Below are 21,034 nucleotides of genomic sequence, written 5' to 3' on the forward strand. Positions count from 1 at the left end.
AAAGTCACTCATGGTCAAGTACTCTGCATCTCTGGTCTCACCTAGCATAACGTTCCCCCTTAATCAGACCACTCTAGCTTCCTTTCATTTTGTCATTCCCTCACACTCACCGTTCTCTCTCCAGACACAACACCTCTTCACACGCTGTTCCCTATATGTTTGGAGAGTCCTTCCTTTCTCTCTTGGTTAGATTAATTCCTTCTTATCCTTCAGTTCAAATATCACTTGTTCAGGAAACCTTTTCTCTGGAAGGTTCTTTGAAGCACTTGTCATGGTTGCAATTTTACATTTGTTTGTATAATGGCCTTCCCCAACACTGAAATTATAAGCCCCATTATGGTATATATCTGTGTTTGTTTTTGCTCACTCACTGCCCTGCTTATGAAAGGATGGCCAGAGAGGTAGCCAAGGGAAGAGAATATCTTAGAGGAGAGAGAAGATACAGGATTTGAACACCTGAAGGTAAGGGAAAAATCAGTCACCAGATGGTATGATTTTTCATAAAAGAACCAATGAATGATGTTGAAAACAAGTTTTAATGGCAGGTGCCTACTGCTGTAGGACAAACAGGACCTTTGTGCCTAAGTGTATTCATCCCATATGCCCAAACACTGGCCTTAAGAAGACTTTTGTCTCCAGTATTTTTACACATTCATTTTGGTGACAACAGAGCTTCATTTCTAGATGACGCATTAAATACTTATATCACATATAAAATATGGGCAATAGGAAATCGTACATTAACATAACCTTATGTTATATGGCTTCTGACAGCGTTTTGTTACTCTCTGAATGAGCTAGATGTCTTCTTTCTTATTTTGAAGACAACAATTTTACAGTCAAGTAAAATATGATCTTTCTAGGCAAAAATTATTTACAGACTTGGCTGTGACAAAAACTTAAAAAACAACACTTTGAGTAAACTATCAGATGATGCACTATTGATGTTAAATGAGATCTTCACGTTGAATTTTGTGGCTTAACTCAGCACATAGTCATTGTAACAGTGTTCTGACTTTCCTAGTGGTTGAGAACATGGGCTTTTGAATGGAACTCCTCTGATTTGAATCTTGGCTGTTTATTAGTAACTGTGACCTTGACCAAGTTACTTAACTTTTTGTGCTGTAGTTTCCTCATCTGTAAAATGGGATAATAACACTATATACCTCATAGTTTTGGTGTGAGGATCAAAAAAGTTAATGTATGTGAAGTGCTGAGAACAGTGCTGGCCTGTAGTAAGCAGCATGTGTTGACTATCAGCCTCATTATTATATTCAATATTATATTCTGCTCCTACAGAAATACTCCATGGAATGATGTAAATGGGCAAGTATTTAGAATCATTAAATTTTGATTTCCAAGGTAAATTTAACATTAAATAGTTAATTCTACATTCTAGAATCAACATTTTAGTGGCTTTAGTATAATAAACTATCTTCTTTAAAAAGCTATGAGAAGGGCACCGGCTCAGTGGCGTAGTGGTTAAGTTCACGCACTCCGCTTCAGTGGCCCAGGGTTCGTGGGTTCGGATCCCAGGCATGGACGTACACACTGCTTATCAAGCCATGTTGTGGCAGGAGTCCCACATATAAGGTAGAGGAAGATGGGCACGGATGTTAGCCCAGGGCCAATCTTCTTCACCAAAAAAAAAAAAAAGCTATGAGAAGGCAAAGAAATATTTTCTGATTTGAATCCATTTCAAACAGCATATATAGCATACACACCTTTCTTACTTTACTCCTCCAATCAGCAGTTCCACCAGGATGTTATATTTAGATTATATTAAATCATAACTAATAAGTCAAAAGTGGGAAAGATGTTATATAGGAAGTGATTTCAGAAACACTTAAGTAATTGCTTCAGTCCTAAAATAAAAAACAACCACTTTGCTCTACATTTATAGTTATTTTAAAGCTGAAAGAAAAAATGAACACAGTCCCATCAGTATCCTCACCAGGAACAATCAAGTTCTTCAGCTAACCAGAAGCACATAGGCTTCTTAGCTATTAATAAATAGTGAGGCGATAGCAAGGGAAAAGGGGGGCATGTTTTCAGCTAAACTCTCTTCATAAAGTTTCTGGCTGTCCAAACTGGGCTTTCTGATATGTCAGTGAAATGCTGGGCACAGAGTTCTAGAACTATCGTTTTAATTAGTGAAGCACTATCAAAAGAAATGGAGAAACTATTTTGAAAAACGACCTGGTCAGTTATTTTTAAAGGGGCTGTAAATTTGAGGCTTGAATTGTCCCAAATAGTTATTTGAATTTTTATTGATTATAGAAATTCACTGCCAAATTATCTACCTCAAGGTATGCAACGTGCAGAGTTGGACTGATAAGTGTATTGTCACTAAATTACAGGAAAGGAGTTGAGGCAAGAGGAGTGCGTCTACTATTTTATAAAGTTCTCTCTCCTCAAATTTCTAACTCTGCATATTGAAAAACAGGGGACCCCCTTTGTATTGCTGACTAGTTGTTCTGAATATCCACTTTCTAATACTAATATTATCATAATCAAAATCTCTCTACGATTGTTATGCTTCGGGGAAATTATTTTAACTGATGTTATTTCTAAATCGTTATCTAATAACCTTCACTTTAACAGAATCTAACTACATTTTTCTCCACGGCAGTGGTTCTCAAATGAGGGGAAGCAGGGGGTAATTTTGCACCCTACAGGGGACATATGACAATGTCTGGAGACATTTTCGGTTGTCAAAACTCAGTTCTTAAATGGAGGGCGATGGGGATATAGTTTGCTACTGGCATCTGGTGAGTGGAGGCCAGGAATGTTGCTAAACATTCTACAAAGCAAGACAACTCCCCAAAGAATTATCCATTAGTTCAATGTTAATGGTGCCCACGTTTCGAGATCCTGCTCCAAGACAAAAAGAAAGTATGGTATTTTTAAGTAACTGTCAATATTTTCACTGCATTTTAAGATGAAAGAATAGCGTCTATATCAAATCACATTTTTCAAAAATCTAATGCCAATTTAAGGGCCTCTTAGATTCTGTAACTGTCTATGCTTCCTGTCAAATCACAGCAATGTCACGATTGCACAAAATCAGCTCCACATTTTATAACACGGAAGTTAAAATAGTATAAAATTAAGACCATAAATATTTTCATTGGAAAGGAATTTAGTTTTACAATGAAAAAATTCACAGAAAAATGGTCTATTAGGTACTACAATGCCTTAAAGTTAAAAATTCGGGCCTTGGGCCGGCCCCGTGGCTTAGCGGTTGGGTGAGCGCGCTCCGCTGCTGGTGGCCCAGGTTTGGATCCCGGGTGCCCATCTACGCACCACTTCTCCAGCCATGCTGAGGCCGAGTCCCACATACAGCAACTAGAAGGATGTGCAACTATGACATACAACTATCTACTGAGGCTTTGGGGAAAAAAATAAATAAATAAAAATTAAAAAAAAAAAATCCGGCCTTATTTTGACGCTAGTTTGAGGATTAGGTATTTCTCTGTTCCTCCGTTGTTCTTCGTTGTTCTCAGTCACGATATGTACTGGATACTACCACGAACCCTGTCTTGCAGAAATGTTATACAGAACGAAATGCCAGGAAAATGGCCTAGGAAATTATTCTAATTTATGTAAGATAATTTTTAAATGGTTAATATCTATAGTTATTTTTAAAAAATGATACAAGGCAAGTAAACTTTCTGACCTGGGGTCTAAAACACCCATTTCTTATGCCTGGTATAATACATACTATAAAGTGATCTATTAATATCATCACCTCAAAAGGTTCTCACTGACTTACAGCGTTTATACAAATAAACACAGTATAAATACTGACATATTTTTGCTTAGCTCTGATTTTTCTGAACATTCTAGAAAATCAGATCCTAGTACACTACAATGCCTAATCACATACCTAAGATGCTTTCAAATAGAATCTAACAATGTTTAGATCGTACATTTGTAGGACCAGTCACCTATTGTAATTTACTTCACCAGATTCCACAGCACGCGCTTACTGATAATAAGCGACAAAAGGAAAAGGGGCCGCGCTCTCTCTTCCCTCCGCACCTTTTCCCCGAGCACCTGCAGCGCGCCCCGCACTGCTCCGGGCGCCGGGGTGAGCGCCCGCGGAGCCCACCTCCTACCGTTACCTCGGCCTCCGGGCGGTCGGCATCCCGCCCCGCCCCACACCGGCCGCGAGCGGGGCGGGCGGACACTGGCCGACCCGCCAGCCCTGGGGCCAGCCCTTCCCGGCGCTCACCCGTCACGCGAATGGACTCCAGCATCGTCCCGCCGGGCGGCGGGCTCCGCGGGCGCGGGGGGCGAGGGCCGGGCGGGTGCCGGCCGGGCCGCCTCTAGCCTCTGGCCCGGGCCTCAGAGGCGGGGTCGCGGCGGGAGGTTGCTTTCCCCGACCTGGAGCAGGTAAGGCCGGTAAGGACGGACGAAGACGTGCGGACTCAGCGCTGAGAAGACCCCTCCCTGCAGCCGGCAGGTGCTGGAAGGCACACTGGCAGCTCTCCGCTGGGCGGCTCAGAACCCGCCGCTGTGACGTTGCCGCTCCCCCGTTGCTAGGAAACGCTCCTCGCCGTTCGCGTGCGCCGCGCTTCACAGAACCCGCGCGCCGCTTGGGGCGCTCCCGCGTCGGGGGCCAGGCTCGCCGGAAGCGAGGGAAGAGGTGGGGAGGGAACTACAACTCCCGTCGTGCAGAGCGCAGGCCCGCACTGTGGGGGCTTGTGGGCTGGGCCCCGGGACAGGTTCGCGTCTCCGTTCGTGGGTTATACGCATTTTGACTGATTATCCCCAAAGACATTTGTGCGGTGTTTAAGAGGGCTTAACACTGCGGTAGCTTCATGAGAGAGGGGTGGTGTGACATCACACTTAGCCCCAGCTGCGAATTGCAAAGCCAGTCTCCCGCACCCTCTAGTTAATTTACAAGGTGCGAAAAAGCTAAAACTTTAGGTTGAGCTGGTAATACTGAGCACCCTCATTATTTGAGGAAGCTCAAATACATTTACCAGTTGAGTACCTCAGCACAGTATCCTTAATACTGTACTAAAACACAAATTTTAGTTTATGATTGTGCCATTGATAGGGGCTGAATGTTGTTTTTCGGTTTATTATTCCATGGGAAATGTAGAGACTATGCCATCCTACAAACATTTCTTGAGAGCCTCATGCGTGCAAGGTTCTGAGACAGGCCTTGAGGACGTAACAAGGAAAATGAAATGTCTCGCGGAGCTTACAGTCTAGGAGGAGCTCATAAGATAGTGTTAGCACTGCCAATTCTCAGAGCCACATTTTTTCTTTACCCTTCCTCAAGGTTGAGATAAGAGACAGAAATAGTTGGAATGTGTTTTCAAACTCAGGAACAAAAGAAAGGTGGTTATGTCAGGAATATCATACTCTGAAAACGACAGAGAACATGTGCGAGTTTGTATCTTTTTCATGAGTTAGGAGGGAACAGTGGAAATTTAACTATCACAAATAGTGAATAACTTCACATCCTATTCTGTCAGAAAATCCTGTGAATACTATTTTCAAAATACATCCAGAATCCAGCCACTTCTTACTATCACCACTGCCACTATTCCAGTTCAAGCCACCACCATCTTTAGTCTGGATTATAGCTAAAGCCTCCTAAATGATCTCTGTATTTCCACCCTTGCCCTCTGCACTTTATTCTCAAAACACAGTGGCCTGCATGATCCTGTTAAAAAATCCGATAATGTCACTCTTCTGTGAAACACACTTCAAGGGCTTCCTTTCTTAGCTATGAGGTTCTTTAGGATGGAGCCTCCTGTCACCTCACTGACCTCATCTCACACTACTCTTCCTCTTGGTCTCCTCCAGACACACTGGCCTCCTTGATATCCCTCAACCATGCCATGCACTGTTTCACCTTTCACCTCATGGCCTTTGCAATTTGGGATTTCCCCCACCTGGAATGCTCTTTCCCTGGATGTCCACAGGACTCACTCCTTCACTTCCTTCAGGACTTAATCCAAACGTCATTTCTCAGTGATGCCTTTCCTGGCCACTCAATTTAAAATTCCACTCCTTTCTCTGATTTTCTATCCCCTTTCTCTGCTTTATTATTTTTTTCCCTTAGCACTTAAAATTATCTAATTTATTATATATTTTACTGATTTATCTTGATTATGGTCTGTCTCTATCCCTAGAATAAAATTTCCACAAGGGCAGTGATTTTTGTTTGTTCACTGCTATATTCCCAGCATCTAGAATAGTGCCTGGCACACAGTAGGGACTCAATCAATTATTTGTAAAATTAATAAATAAGACAATAGAAAGTATGTATTTTCAATGACAACTCAAAGAAAATAGAATGATATAAAATGGGCATGTAGATAAAGAACAAATCTTCAGGGGAAGATAAGTATTTGATATAGTATAGAGCAATGAATCCTTTGCATTCATAAGAGCAGTTATTCTTGCAACATATGTCCTCAGGAAAAAGGCTGTAAATGACCCTTACATACCCAGCTTCCTTAGCTTCCTGATCTACCTAAAACTCTAAAACCTGCTTTCCAAGTTTGCTGTAAATGCACCTATTACCCTTGCAAAGTTCTAGTTTTTAAAGTCACTGCAGTTTAAGAACTGTATTTCTCAAAAAAATAGACTCCTAAAAGATGTCTCCAAGCCATAGGTTCAGCATCTGTGTAAAGAATTTACTCTGAGTGCTTTTACTAAAACATACTTAATCAGATGGTCCATTTTCATTATATTTTGAAGAAACCAAGATGTATTATTTTATTCATTCCACAGGTATTTATTTATATACAAGGCACTGGGCTTAGTGCTTTTAGAGTATACAAAAGACAGATACTTATCCTCAAGAAACTTACTGACTCGTGCATGGGGAAGGTTTTATATATATGTAGACTCACATGCATACACACACACACATGCATAATACAAGTTAGAAAATGATATGCACTAAAGGTATACCTCCCTCTTCAACATTTCATTAAACTTAAGAATCTAAAAATAAACAGTTTGATGCCCCTGTAGTAGCCCACCTAGAATATTATTTCATCCTTTACTTTTAAAATCATTTTTATGTTCACCCTACCAATATTTTCTTGTGGATCATTTTTATTTCTAAATATCCTTAGTGATAAGTAGTATATAAAGGTGCATATCAATTTAATCAAAGCATTTTTAACAGATATTCTTCATGTACTATTAGGCATTGAAGTACTCTTGCTAACAAATTCGTGAAAACAAAGAGTTTATCTAATTTCTTACAAAACTAGTACTGTTATCAGCTCCTTTTACCTTTCCCACCTATGCAATTATTCATCCTCATCTGCTTTGTTAATTATTGATTTGTGCTACGCCTGCTTAGTATTTCCATTGGGTACAGCATCTGCAGCTGTCCACTTGGCTGCTTTTGAGTCAGCATTGTTTTTACATGTCTGCCAGAACAATGAACAGTTCCATCTTTCTGAGAAACTTTCCTTTATACCTGTTTCTATATAAACCATTAGTATTGATACAAAAGAATTGATGTGATTATCAGTTACTACTCCATTTTCAAAACACTGATTGCCAAATAAAGAATTTATTAAAGCTACTTTTAATAATTTGTATTTATCTTTAAGGATGCACCCCTGCCTCCTTAAGTTTTCCAATAATAGCCAAGAATGCCGTTGTAGTTATCCTACTGCAACATTATATTTCATTTTGCTTTGAAGGTTATTTTTATGTCCGGTACCAGCATTGTATTGTGGATCATTTTGATTTCTGAATATCTTTAATGATGATTTCCATTCAATTTTAGATACAAAAATGATAGGAAAATAGGTATTTTGATAGAAATACTGTTCTTTTATGTAGGGTGGGATTTTTATGCTATGGATAAAGAGCTCATATTTTTATTGTTTTATCAGTAATGTTTGTTTAATTAACTCATATGTTAATCTGTATATTCCACGTACATGCCACATGGCAAACTATTCATAGTCAATGGAGTTCCTGGATAAAAAAAAGTCGGTTGAAACATCTCTGATAAGAGAGTATCTTTTTTTTTTTAAAAAAAAAAGATCAACATCTTCCTTTTTCAAGACTTAGAACAGATCTGATCATTTACCTTGAATGGATGAGTTGGGTAATAAAGGCCAAGAAAGAGGAAGAGAGAGAGATGATGAAGACCGGGGAAGATTGCTAATAAGCATTGCTAGTGGAGAGACAAATACTATATTTCACTTTCTACAGCAAAAGTTCATTTTGCTGAGAGCAGATCAAGTATATATGATGCTTGAAACTGAGAAAAAGTTTAATTTCTTAAGGAGAAGTTATCTTAGTAACTAAAAAAGAATTAGAACATTAAAATAATATTTACTTTAAAATTTCAGATGAGAGTTTAAAAGAATGGGGGGAAGAGTAGCTTCTAGAAAATACTTCTGACTTTCCTTCCTATTTAAAATTCTATGTCATTGAAAATATGTGAATTGAGGAAAATTAATCTGCAGCCCACAGTTATAAAAGAACAGAGCAACTCCAATTGCAATATCCCAGATTCTAACAAGCATTAACAGAAGCCTCAGGGGAAGCTGTAAACAATGTTCCTTGACTCATAAAAGAAAAAAAAAAAAAAATCCAAGGAATAGTTGATTCCGTGGCTTTTAAAAAAAATTTTTCAGTGAAGTTTGAATGCTTTCAGAATGTCCATATTGGGAGAATGGAATGTTTCCAGTACGTCTTTTTCAGAAGAATGAAAAGCATTAAGTGGATGTCAAACAAAAGAATGCTTTGTAAAACTGCCTCTGCCTTTTCACCTCAATGAAAATAGTCATAACAGCACAAAAATCCTGGCAAACACTGATTTTTTTTTTGATAGGATGTTTTGTTGTACGTGACTGGGGGAGGAAGAATATTTTTTAATCAGATAAAAAAAATATTGCCCATCTTAGTTATATTTTGAAGAAACCAAGATATGGATTAATCTACTCCTTCCACAGATATTTTTTAAGTTCCTACTGTATACAAAGCAAAAAGATGATGATAAAGACATGACACCTACCCTCAGTGAAATTACTGACAGTGCATACATACATACGTACACATGATGTACATACATCAGCCAGTCCTTGAGCACATACATCAGGGATGTGGTGGTGAGTAAATCAGATAGAGTCCCTGTTCTCTTGAAATGTATGTTATAGTAGGAGAAACAAACAATAATCAAGTTAACAAACGATGTAATTTCAGATACAGATATGTGCTACGAAGTACAGTAAATCAGGGAAGTATGCTAGATGGTGACTTGGAGTAAGGGGGTCAGGAAAGGCCTCTTTGAGGAAGTGACTTTTGAGCTGACACTTGAAGGATAAGAAAGAGTCAGCTATAGGAAATTTGGGGGGACAAGAATTCTAGGTAGAGGGAATTGCAAAGGCAAAAGCCCTTAGATGGGAATGATCTTGACATGATCCTGGGGCTATGTGAAGGTCAGCATGGTTGCAGTCCAGCGAGCTGGGGAAAAGTGGTAGGAGTGAGATCTCAGAGGTAGGCAAGGGTCAGGGAAAAAAGTCTGGACTTTGTAATCAGAAGCCACTGGTGGATTTTAAACAGGGCAGTGACATACATGGCTTATTTTTTTAAAAGATTGCATTGACTGCTCTGAGGACAATGGATAAGAGGGTGACAGTAGAAGCAGGGAAACCAGACAGGAGACTCTTGCAGTGGGCCAAGTGAGGGTGATGATGGCTTAGAGTGGAATGGAAGCTGTAGAGAGCGAGAGAGATAGAAGACCGAGGATATATTAGGAGGCAGAGTTGACCAGTAAGTTGGGTACTGGATAGAGTAGGAGGAGAGGAAGGAATTGAACATGACCTCTGGGTTTTTAGCTTGAGCAACTGGGTGCACAGTGGTGCCACCTATGGAAATGGAGATTAGGGAAGAACAGTTTTAGTGGGGAAATTCTTTTTTTTTTTTATTTTTATTTATTTTTTGTGAGGAAGATCAGCCCTGAGCTAACATCCATGCTAATCCTCCTCTTTTTGCTGAGGAAGACCGGCTCTGAGCTAACATCTATTGCCAATCCTCCTCCTTTTTTTTTTTTTCGTCCCCCAAAGCCCCAGTAGATAGTTGTATGTCATAGTTGCAGATCCTTCTAGTTGCTGTATGTGGGATGCGGCCTCAGCATAGCCAGAGAAGCGGTGCGTTGGTGTGCGCCTAGGATCCGAACCTGGGCCACCAGTAGCAGAGCACGCGCACTTAACTGCTAAGCCACGGGGCCCGCCTGGGAAATTCTATTTTTGATATGTTAAGTTTAATATGCCAGTTAGACGTCCAAGTCAAGATTTCAAATAGGTGGTTGGATATTAGAGTTTGGAGCTCAGGGAAGAGATCATGCTAAAGAAATAAATTTGGGGGGCCGGCCCAGTGGCTTAGTGGTTAAGTTTGCCTGCTCCACTTCAGCGGCCCGGGGTTCACAGGTTCAGATCCCGAGTGCGGACCTACACACCACTCATCAAGCCATGCTGTGGCAGCATCCCACATACAAAATGGAGGAAGACTGGCACAGATGTTAGCTCAGTGACAATCTTCCTCAAGCAAAAAGAGGAAGATTGGCAACAGATGTTAGCTCAGCGCTAATCTTCCTCACCAAAAAAAAAAAAAAAGAAAAGAAAAGAAATAAATTTGGGAGCCATCAGTATATCGATGGTATTTTAAGTCCATGGGACTGATGACATCACCTAAGGAGTGTGTGTATGTAGACACGAGTGCTCAGGGTAAAACTTAGAGTTCTTAGTCATTTAGTTGTGGGGCAGAGGAAGAGGAGCCAACACATATAGAGAGAGTAATATATCCATAACTATATAACTATAAATACATATATATGTATAATGTATGTGTGTACATATATATGTATAATGTATGTGTGTACATATATATATGGCTTTTTTTTCCTGAACTGTTTAAGAGTAGTTTACAGACATGATGCCTCTTTACCCCAAATACTTCAGAGTATATATGTATACATGTAAATATATGTGTATATGTATATGTGTGTGTGTGTGTGTGTGTGTGTGTGTGTGTGTAGAGAGAGAGAGAAAGCAAATGTAGTAAAATGTTAATATATTTGGAATCTGGTTGAAAGGCATCCTGGAATTCTTTGTTCTACTTTTTTTCTTTCTCTCTCTGTGTTATGTGTATAAAAATTTTGCAAATTTTCTTTAAGTCTGAAATCATATCAAAATAAAGTGATGCAAATTGAGTACTAAGGTGGAAAACGGCCTCACTGTGGACTAGGTGGGAAATCTTATAAGACATGATATTCAGCTGTAGTCATATTTAGATATCCAAAGTGTTGGTAGGGCATTCTGGTAGTGGGATCAGGGTGAGAAAGCCATGGAAGTAGCAAAGAGCAGGGTATGTTCAGGAAACAGCAAGTGATTGAGTTCTGTTCTTTGAGAGCTTTCCACTAAGCAAAGTGGGTGGTAAAGTCATTTGCAGAGTAAAGGGGTAGGTTGGGGAAACTGGTAGAGAATTTGATAAAGATTCAAATGTATAAGAATAAAAGGATTCTGAGCAACATTAAAGGTCCAGTTAGGTGGGATAAATTTGAAATGGAATTGGCTAAATGGTCAACAAACCAGGAAAAACAGGAAAAATAGAAGGTTAGAGATTGACAAGTTAAATGCAGCGAGAAGGACAGGGCCAAGGAGAATGTTATTGAAATGGCTTCCCCTGGGGTCTGGCTGGGTAGGGGGCAAGTGAGGCATAAAGGAGGCTGGGCAGTGTTTGGGTGGGACACCTAGGAAGGGCCAATGACAGGTTCTGGAAATCTCAGGTTAGTAACATTCTTCTTGTTTCCTCATCTACTATTTTAAAGGGTTGAAGTAGGTGATCCCTGTTAGCTTTACTTATTTATTTTTTAAATTCCCTTTTTTCTCAGGCTCCTTTTCAGAACAGATTGAACTACTTAGCATGTGGCCTCATAGAAAAGTGCAAGGTGTGAGATCAGGGCTAATACATGGGCCTGGCTACAAAGCATAAGCTATAACATTTTTAATTTGACCAAAAGTTGGGAAAGGAAAATGGACTGAAGGTTAGGGGTTGAGGGGCTTGCAGGTTTAGTAGAGGTGAGCAGCAGTGGAGAAGAGATAGGGATTCAAGATTACAATCAGGAGGCCAGTTTTGGGGTTTGAAATCTTGGAGACGGAGCACTTCCATGTGTTGATTAGCATCCAAATGTGGCCATACATGTGGCAGATGAGTAGAAGAGAGGAGGAGGTCAGTATAGTTGGCAGTTTTGAGGAGTGGTGAGGTCAGGGTGTAGGAGACTGTGGTCACTGAGAATTCGTCAGCAAACATCTCTTGAGGGCGTATTACATGCCAAGCATGAATAGTGCTGACAAAGACGGGATGGTGTCAAACTGTGAGAAGCAGGGAAGAGCACAGCAAAAGTGGGTGTCATAAATGCCAAAATTTGGAAGGGTTAAGAGAGAGTAGAACAGTCGTGGTCTGGAAGTAGTATGTGAGGAGAAATTTTTGAAGTGTTTGGAAGATAAAGTTCACGACAGACATCAGTGGAGTACAATGAACCTTCTTCTCGTATCAGATTTAAGGGGAGTATTTTATTGATGCTCAGTAAAGAGACTTTGAAATTTAAGAAACACTGCTTCTGCTATTTTGTAATATTTAGGAGCTACTTTTCTTTAATATGGGACTGCTAAAAGTATGGAAAAGTCAAGTTATGAATATGGAAATTATAGTGTGATAAGTACATAAAAGAATTCTTCCTCTTTACGAAAGGATTTACTGTGGTTCTTTAAATAAGAATTCCCTTAATGCTCTTATTAACCACCTAAGAAGATAAAAAGGAAATCAAAGTTGTATAAATTTTGAGAATAGCCTATTGAATAAAGGAAATATGCCTGTGGTTGCATTGGTTTTCAGAAACAATACAGTACTTGCAGAAAGCACAATCTGTTTTCTCTTACTTTGGAATATGAAAAATTTCATTGATTAAATTAGAAAAGAAAAAAATCTGATGCTAAGGACCATTAAAATGTGATGCTGGGGCACATTAATAGCGAAGCTAGCAACAAATAAAATAGCCCTTTTCAGTAACACGTATACAACATCCTTTGATGGTTCGTATTTCTTCATCATAATAAACGTGTAAAAGAAGTGGCCCTTCAGCCAGATAACCTGAAGCAGAGAACTTGACTTTAATCCTTCTTCCCACTTCCTTATGATTAGATCTTGGCCTTTTTGCTCCCTGTAAAAAATAAGAATATTTACATCACTGTATTATTTTGTGAACGAAATGAGAATGTGTGTAAATGTATTTTGAAAAATTAACTGTAAATATATATAATTTGGAGTGTCCTTATTGAAGTAAATGTTTTCAAATTTTTGTATTTTTTAGCCCTCCAACAATTTTATCTGCAAAAGATATGTTACTATTTCCTTTGTTGAAAAGGAAAGATTTTACAAGGAACAAATACTACTCATTTGTTCTAGGGCCATCTTTGATCTCTAGTTATCTCTGCTTCAGAGCCTTGATTCTCTTCTTAAATTAATGTAATAAGCTGTGGTCTTTACCTAAATAACTTGGGAGGTTGTGGTATGTATGTATGTATGTATGTATGTATGTATTTATTTATTTACGAGGAAGGTCGGCCCTGAGCTAACATCTGCCAATCCTGCTCTTTTTCCTGAGGAAGACTGGCCCTGGGCTAACATCCATGCCCATCTTCCTCCACTTTATATGGGATGCTGCCACAGCATGGCTAGACAAGCAGTGCGTCGGAACCAGTGAACCCCACACCCCACACCGATGCAGCGGAGCGCATGCACTTAACCACTTGCACCACTGGGCCGGCCCCTGTGGTTTTTATTTAAATAACTATGGAAGACACTTTTGATGACTTTTAGAATGTTAACATCATTTAGGCCAAAGTGTATTGCTAATAATCATGTGAATATAGCATACATTTATTTTCTTTCCTAACTTAATAAACATTTTTTTTTGAGAAAGCAATTCCAAGAGAAAAACATGGATGCTCTTTATTCAGTACTTTAGATATAGCTCAAGGGCATATTTACATCATTATTGTATCTTTGGTGATCAAAGCAAATAAATTAGCAAAAATGTCAAGAGCATAAACAGTCTAGGATTTGAAGTCAGGCAGATCTGGTTCAAATTATTAGGTGATGGTCTTAGGCCATTCACTTAGCCTCTTTCTATCTCAGTTTCTCTGTCTCTAAAACAGAAATAATAGTTATCTTACATTCATTCATTCAACAAATATCTACTGAACTTGGGTGCCCAGAAGGTGCTGGGTTACAACTATAAACAAGACAAGTCCCTGCCATTCTACAGCTTATACTCTAGAAGAGGTAGATAATAAACATAAATACATAACTAAAATAATTCCATATAAGTAGTAAATGCAATGAAGAAAACAAATCAGAGTAATAGGACTGAAAATGATTAGGGGGGCTGAGAGGAGGGCTGTGGCCACCTAATCTAAGAAGTCTTCTTTGAGGAGGTAGCACATTAGAGCTTAGACTCAACTAATGAGGAGTGAGACATGGGTAGATCTGGAGGAGTGTCCAGGAGGTTGAAAGTTCTTGAGGCAGGAAGGAATTGGGCATTTTCTTATGACCAGAAAAAAGGGCTATGAGGCTGGAGCCTAGTGAACAAAAACGGAGAGTACTGGGATATTCAGAGGCTATTAGGATATTAGGAGATGCAAGCAGGATCCAAATCATGTAGGGCCTTGTAGATATGATAAAGAAACTGGATATTATTCTAATTACAATGGAAGACATAAACTGGCTCTGAACAGGGAATTGACGCTGCATAATTTACATTTTAAAAAGATCCCTTTCTATTAATAATTTACTAAAACTAACAAGATACTTAAGTTGGTTTGCAATAATCAATTTTGTTCCTATATATTGTACTAGTAATAGATAGTTTAAAAATATAATTAAAAAGATACCATTTATAAAAGCAACAACAACAACAAGAAAGATACATAGGAATAAATTAAAGAGTTTAAAGATCTTTACAAGTCCATTATTCACACATTATACATTATAATAGTACATTATAAACATTTCTGGAAGATATTTAAGTAAGCCTAAATTAATGAAGATATACCATGTTCACGAATGGAAAGGCTTGATATCACAAAGATGTCAATTTTCTCCAAATTATGTGACAAATTCAGTATAATTCCAATTAAAAATCTCAAGAGGACTTTTTTTTCCTTTGTGGAATTTGATAATCTGACCCTAAAATTTATAAGCAAGAACATGGGGACAAAATTAGCCAAGTTAATTTTTAATTTGCCCTACCAGATATCAATACTTAAAATTAAGACAGTTCGATATTGGGAGAGGAATAGACAAACAGACCAGTAGAACAGAATAAAGAGCTCCAGAATAGACCTACATATACATGAAAAGTTGATCTATTACAAAAGTGGCCTTACAGGTCAGTGGGGAAGGGATGGATAATTAAATAACTGCTGCTAAGACATTTGGTTGTCCATATAAAAAACAAAATCAATCCAGATAATTTAAAGAGAAAACCATGAAAACCCATACTTTAAAATATTTCCAAGAAAATACAGGGAACATCTTTAAAACCTCAGGGTAGGGAAGGATTTCTTGAGACATAAAAAGCACAAATCCTAAAGGAAAACACACACATGTTTAATTACATTAATATTTAACATTTCTGTACATCCAAGACATCCTAAAGTGAAAAGACAGACCATAAACTAGGAAAAGATATTTGCAAGTCAAAAAACCAACAAAGGATTATTTTCTTGGAAAATAGTAAACCATCAACAAAAAGCCAATAAAAAGACAAATAACCACACAGAAAAATGGGAAATGGATATAGAGTTGAAATTCACAGAAAAGAAAAACTAAAAGGCCAACAAACACATGAAATAATGCTCACTTTCATGAGTAATAGGAGAAATGCATACAAACAAGAATGGCAAAATCTAAAAAGTATCCATCGTTAGGGAGCACTGAAGTAGCAGGCATGCTCATATACTGCTGATCGAAGCATAAATTCTTACAATCATTTTGAAGAGCAATTTATTTTTAATATCTGGCAATAATATTGAAATATATTTATTGAAATGATCCTTTAATTCCTAGGTATATTACTCTAGAGAAAGCTTCGCATGTGTGTATATGGAGATGTAAAAATATTCATGGCATCACGGGATCTTTGGAATGAAAAACTGGAAATGAACTAAATGTTCATTAATAGGATAATAGATACACAAATTACAAGTATATTCATGCAATGGAATACAGCAGTGAAAATGAATGAAATGCAGCTATAGCTATTAGTGAGGATGAATCTCATAAAGAGAATTTTGAGCAAAAAGAAAAAACAGTTGCAGAAAGATATGTATAGCGAAAATAAAATTTATGTCAAACACTATATATTGTTATGGGTATATACGTAGATGTAACAAAAGTACATATATTTCATGAGAACGATAAACATCAAAATCAGGATAGTTTTACCCCTGGAGAATGGAAGGTGAATGGAATTAAGGAGGGAAACAGGAGACTTCAATTATAAGATTATATATTTTTTAAGCTAGGTGGTGGGTACATGGTTATCTGTTTTATTCACTTCTTTTTTGTAAACTGGAAATATTTCATAATGTGATGTTTGAAAGGAGAAAAGTAATTCTAGATTTTTATAAACTGAAGAATGAACTACCTGGGGGGTAAGAATGGAAATAGACATGTTAGGAGACAATTGCGATATTCTAGGAGAGTAAACTCAAGTATCTAGCACAGTTTCTGGCACAAAGTAGTGTTTAACAAATTGTAGCTATTTTTATGGTGGTTGCTATCATCATTATCAGGATAAAGACCAAAGATATAGGGAGATTGTTAAGAAATAAAAACTAAATGTTTTGAGTAGCTATGTTGTGTTAAGTGCTTTATTTATCTCTGTTAGTCTTGACTAGAATCTAGTTATAGAGAATCTAAGGCTCACAGAGGCCAAAGCAGAAAGGCAACCAGAGTACAAATTTCTTGGTTTTATTTTGGTTTTTTTTTGAGGAAGATTGGCCCTGAGCTAACATCTGTTGCCAATCTTCCTCTTTTTGCTTGAGGAAGATTGTCCCTGAGCTAAAGTCTGTGCCCATCTTCCTCTTTTTGCTTGAGGAAGACTGCCCCTGAGCTAACATCTGTGCCAGTCTTCCTCTACTTTGTATATGGGCTGGCACCACAGCATGGCTTCAGGAGCGGTGTGTAGATCCGCCCCTAGGATCCAAACTCTCCAACCCTGGGCTGCCCCAAGCAGAGCCCAAGAACTTAACTACTATGCCACCTGGCTGGCCCCGATTCATAAATTTCTAATGACTCATTGTCCAATGTTTTTTAAAACACACCTCCCCTCCTCCCCTATACACACACCTCTTTCCTGTCTAGTACTTGAAAATTGAAGTATCTTTTCTCTTTGTTTCATAAGTAGCATATTTTCAGTTGAACAGTAATAGTTCGATACACCAAACACTTGGATAGTGCTTTAGTACTTACTGCAGAACACTTTTGGATCTCTCTCAAGTTTTCATCGGATCCTCCTAACACCTCTAAGGAAGGCAGGGCAGTTGATTATTCCTGTTTTACAGATAAATAAACTAAAATCCAAAGAGGCTAAATCAGAGGTTCACCTTGTGACCATGAACTTCATGAAATCCTATGTTAAACAAGTTATGATTGAGTGGGTATTTTTCTAGGTAGAGGGTCAGCTTTAATTCCATTTTCAAAGGAGTCCATGACTCGCCAAAAAGGTTTCAAAAATAGTGCGTTAAATGATTCGCCTAAAGCCTAAGGTCACATGGTGCTGGTAGAGCCAAGACTCCAAGCAATTTCTTCCTACCCCATACTCAGAATTCTTTTCATTACAACCTATAGCATCAAAATTCAAATTAGAGATATTATTGGTGCGATACTTTTTGTAATATTTTCTGACTGCTAAGATGGAAACATTATTAAATATAACGAAACATCTTACTTGGGAGGAATAGTTTTGGTTTGTTCGGCCGTTGGGCAATCACTCTGTAATCTCCACGGCGTGACTTTTCGGAAAAGCTAGACTTTACAACAAGCTCAAGCACAGACTTGCTAAATAAGAAATGAATCTGATACAGTAACTTTGTAACGTATTCTACAATTCTGAGTAATCTATCAAGAATAATCATGTGACACAGTTTGAACTGGCGGAGGAAAGCGGACCATGAGCTAAGAATGAGATTTTCATTTCTCCTGGACCAGTTGCTTAACGTCTTAGGGTCTCCCTTCTCTCAGCTGTGAAAGGAAGGATTAATGTGGAGGGCTTCCCAGAATCCCTCCAGCTCTAACATTGTATGTAGTTGAATGGGATTTAAAATAGGAAGCAGCAGAGGAGTTTTGTGTATAAACTCTTCCTACACAGTCTGATAATGTTAGCTGTATTTTCCGAAAGAGAAAGGCCTCCAGCGCCCTAGCAGGGTCACTGGGCATTAGCCCCAAGTGTCCGGGGGCCCACCAGACCTGTCCCTCAGGCGGGCCAACCTTGCAGTTCCTCTTAATATGAAGTAGGGGCGGGTGGAGAGAAAGCAATCAAGGCCAATTGGCCAACGGGATTTGAAACTCAAGAGCTCTTAATCCTATATTTAGGAACGAAGGAAGGCGGGAACGCTCAAGCACAGCGGGTGCGAAGGGGTCCGCTTACACAGGGTGGGGTGAGCCAGCGTTGGGGGTGGTGCTTCGGGACCTGAGGCAGTTGAAGCGCCGAGAGCGCCGCACTTCCCGCCCCATCCCGGCCGCCTGCAACGCCACCCATGGGAACCTCCGCGCTCGGCGAAGCCACGTGACCGAGCGCCGGGGCGGGGAGAGGCGCGCCCCTCCCCGCCCCAAGCGCATGCGCGCAGCTCCCGGCGCTGAAATTCAAATTTGAACGGCTGCTGGAGGCCAAGTCTGACACTGGAGGCTGAGGGGAAGAGGAGAGGAGGTTGGGCGAGTTCCCTCGTCCCGCACTCCTTGTTTTCTCCAAGTGACACACTGAGCCAAGACTCACTTCTTTTCTTTTTCTGAACTTGAACCACCGTTTCCGTCGTCTCGCAATCGACCCGCGAACCCCAGGGCGATGGACCCGTTTACGGAGGTGAGAAAACTTGCGGGCGCAGCCAGCCATCACCCCTCTCGGCCCTCGCTCTCCCTTCCTACCTTCTGTCAACCTCTGGGCCCAGCGGGCGGAGGGCGCGTGCGCGCGCGTGCGCAGTGTGCGCGCGGGGCTCGGGCTGGGGAAGCCGGGAGGGGGCCGCGGATGCCCCTTGCACTGCGGCTGCGGTGCGTCTTCAGTTTACTTGTTGATGTTGTCCCGCAGATGTAGCTCTGGGAGGAAAGTTTTGAGTCTGTCCTAAATGGCGGTAGTGAAAAAACTGTCAGCCCCGGTTATTATAATGCCCCTCTGGAGTGGAGCCCTGTTCCCCCGGAGAGTGAGGTTGGGGCCTGACAGAACAGGTCCTGCTGGGAGTCAAAGCGGGATAGCTTGTAGGGTGGAGTCGGGTGCTCGAGTGACTCAGTGCTGTGTGTGCAGTCGCCGCCTGGGAATGGAATAGAATGTGATTTGCCGGGTTCGTGAGGCTCGCAGAGGAGCCGTGCGTTCAAGGATGTTGTTAACGAAATGACAGCAAAACGTTAAAATAAGCCAGTTCCTGAAACCATTGCAGCCGTTCCTATAAAGTCAATAGTTCCTTCAGATTCCATTGTTCAGCTAACTAGCGAAGAAGTTGCATACCCAAGATTGACATTTTAATTGAAAGGAAACAGTGCTAACCGAATATGTACAAACCAAAATTATTAGCCTACGATTTAAAAAACCAAAGTAAAGACATAAACCTTTTTTGTGTGTTTATAGAGTATAACATTACAGCAATATTTAACTCATCTTTTGTTCTTTGGAAATTGACTATAGATTAATTACATTGTTATTGTGCCGATTATTTCTCTAGCTTTTACTTCTTGTTGAGAATGTACGTTGACATATTCAGGAGTTGCGTGTTGCCAGGTGTCCGCTCCCTTTTCTTTCAGGACAGTTCCTCTTTTTTTAGGTTGTTGTGCAAGTTTCAAACTGTTATTTTTGAGTTATTGCAAAGTAGGCCTAAAAATGTCCCGGTGCTAGATTAAAAATTTAAATGGTATGGAGAATAGTAATACTTTCTTTTTTGGAGATGTAGTTACAATTCCGTAAGTTAAGTCTAAAATATTAAAAGTTCAACAATTAGAGTTTACTTGTTATCAAACACAAAAGTATTTATTTTTGTTTCAAATTCTCAATCTTGGGGAAAAACACATCAGTTTGTTCACCTTACTTTTAAAAATTCTAACAAAAATCCAGAACACATTTTTATGTTAGCTTAAAGAATAGCGCTGGTCGTGCACCATATATTTTTCACTTACACTGAAGTTAAAAAGGATATATTATTTTATGTTACTAACTTAGAATAGGATTCCTTAAAACATTAGCCCTCTTTGTTCTGAATATTCTTTGTATTTTCCTAAGTAACTGACAGGAACAAAGCATTTTGAAAGTTGGCTGAAAATTGTACTTCATTTTACTTAAAAATGTCATTCTGAAGCTAGTACAAATCTCAGTTGAAAGAAACTTTTGTTTGAAAGAAACCTTTCATTTTAGAGTGTGCTCAGAAATATATAAGGTTTAATACGTATGGTTTATATTATGAAAAGTTAGATCAGTTGCAGTTGGAATAAACAGCTTTGACATCTTTTCCTTAATTGGTAATGAGGGAACTATTTGAATTGGTTCCAACCATTAGGTGCTTAATTATAGCTTTCATAACATTTTTGCACAGTGAGATGAACTGGTACAGTTCCTTATTTGAAAAAGACTGAAAGTCAGTTAACAAGACTTTCTCAACCACAGTTCCTTATCAGAACCGTAGAACACACAAAGTTATTTGAGAGACTGTTTTCTCAATTTTCCCAAAGGTGATTCATTTCCCTAGGTGTCTCATATTTCTGCAGT

General features: G+C 39.3%; 2 protein-coding genes across 11 annotated transcripts in view; one reads left to right on the forward strand and one right to left on the reverse strand.

Annotated features, from left to right (window-relative positions):
• The window catches only part of MATCAP2 (microtubule associated tyrosine carboxypeptidase 2), a 56,518-nt gene extending 37,310 nt beyond the window's left edge, over window positions 1–19,208 (reverse strand). For 4 of the 7 annotated variants that reach the window (XM_058528240.1, XM_058528231.1, XM_058528222.1 and 1 more), the window contains exon 1: window positions 4,238–4,485. In XM_058528240.1, the coding sequence (XP_058384223.1) occupies window positions 4,238–4,262 (25 nt within the window). In that variant the 5' untranslated portion in view covers window positions 4,263–4,485. Of the gene's footprint in view, window positions 1–4,044; window positions 4,101–4,237; window positions 4,486–13,155; window positions 13,226–19,063 lie in introns of those variants that run through there. The other 3 variants (XM_058528276.1, XM_058528267.1, XM_058528258.1) reach the window with 3 other exon arrangements.
• ANLN (anillin, actin binding protein) overlaps window positions 1–21,034 on the forward strand; it is a 124,704-nt gene that overhangs the window by 49,390 nt on the left and 54,280 nt on the right. Inside the window, exon 1 of one of the 4 annotated variants that reach the window (XM_058528193.1) lies at window positions 18,897–19,150. The exons of 1 other annotated variant lie outside the window; for it this stretch is intronic. In XM_058528193.1, the coding sequence (XP_058384176.1) occupies window positions 19,133–19,150 (18 nt within the window). In that variant the 5' untranslated portion in view covers window positions 18,897–19,132. Of the gene's footprint in view, window positions 1–18,896; window positions 19,151–21,034 lie in introns of those variants that run through there. 2 more of the 4 variants (XM_058528173.1, XM_058528183.1) reach the window with 2 other exon arrangements.

Source organism: Diceros bicornis, chromosome 3 (assembly GCF_020826845.1).
Source record: "Diceros bicornis minor isolate mBicDic1 chromosome 3, mDicBic1.mat.cur, whole genome shotgun sequence".
NCBI lineage: Eukaryota > Metazoa > Chordata > Mammalia > Perissodactyla > Rhinocerotidae > Diceros > Diceros bicornis.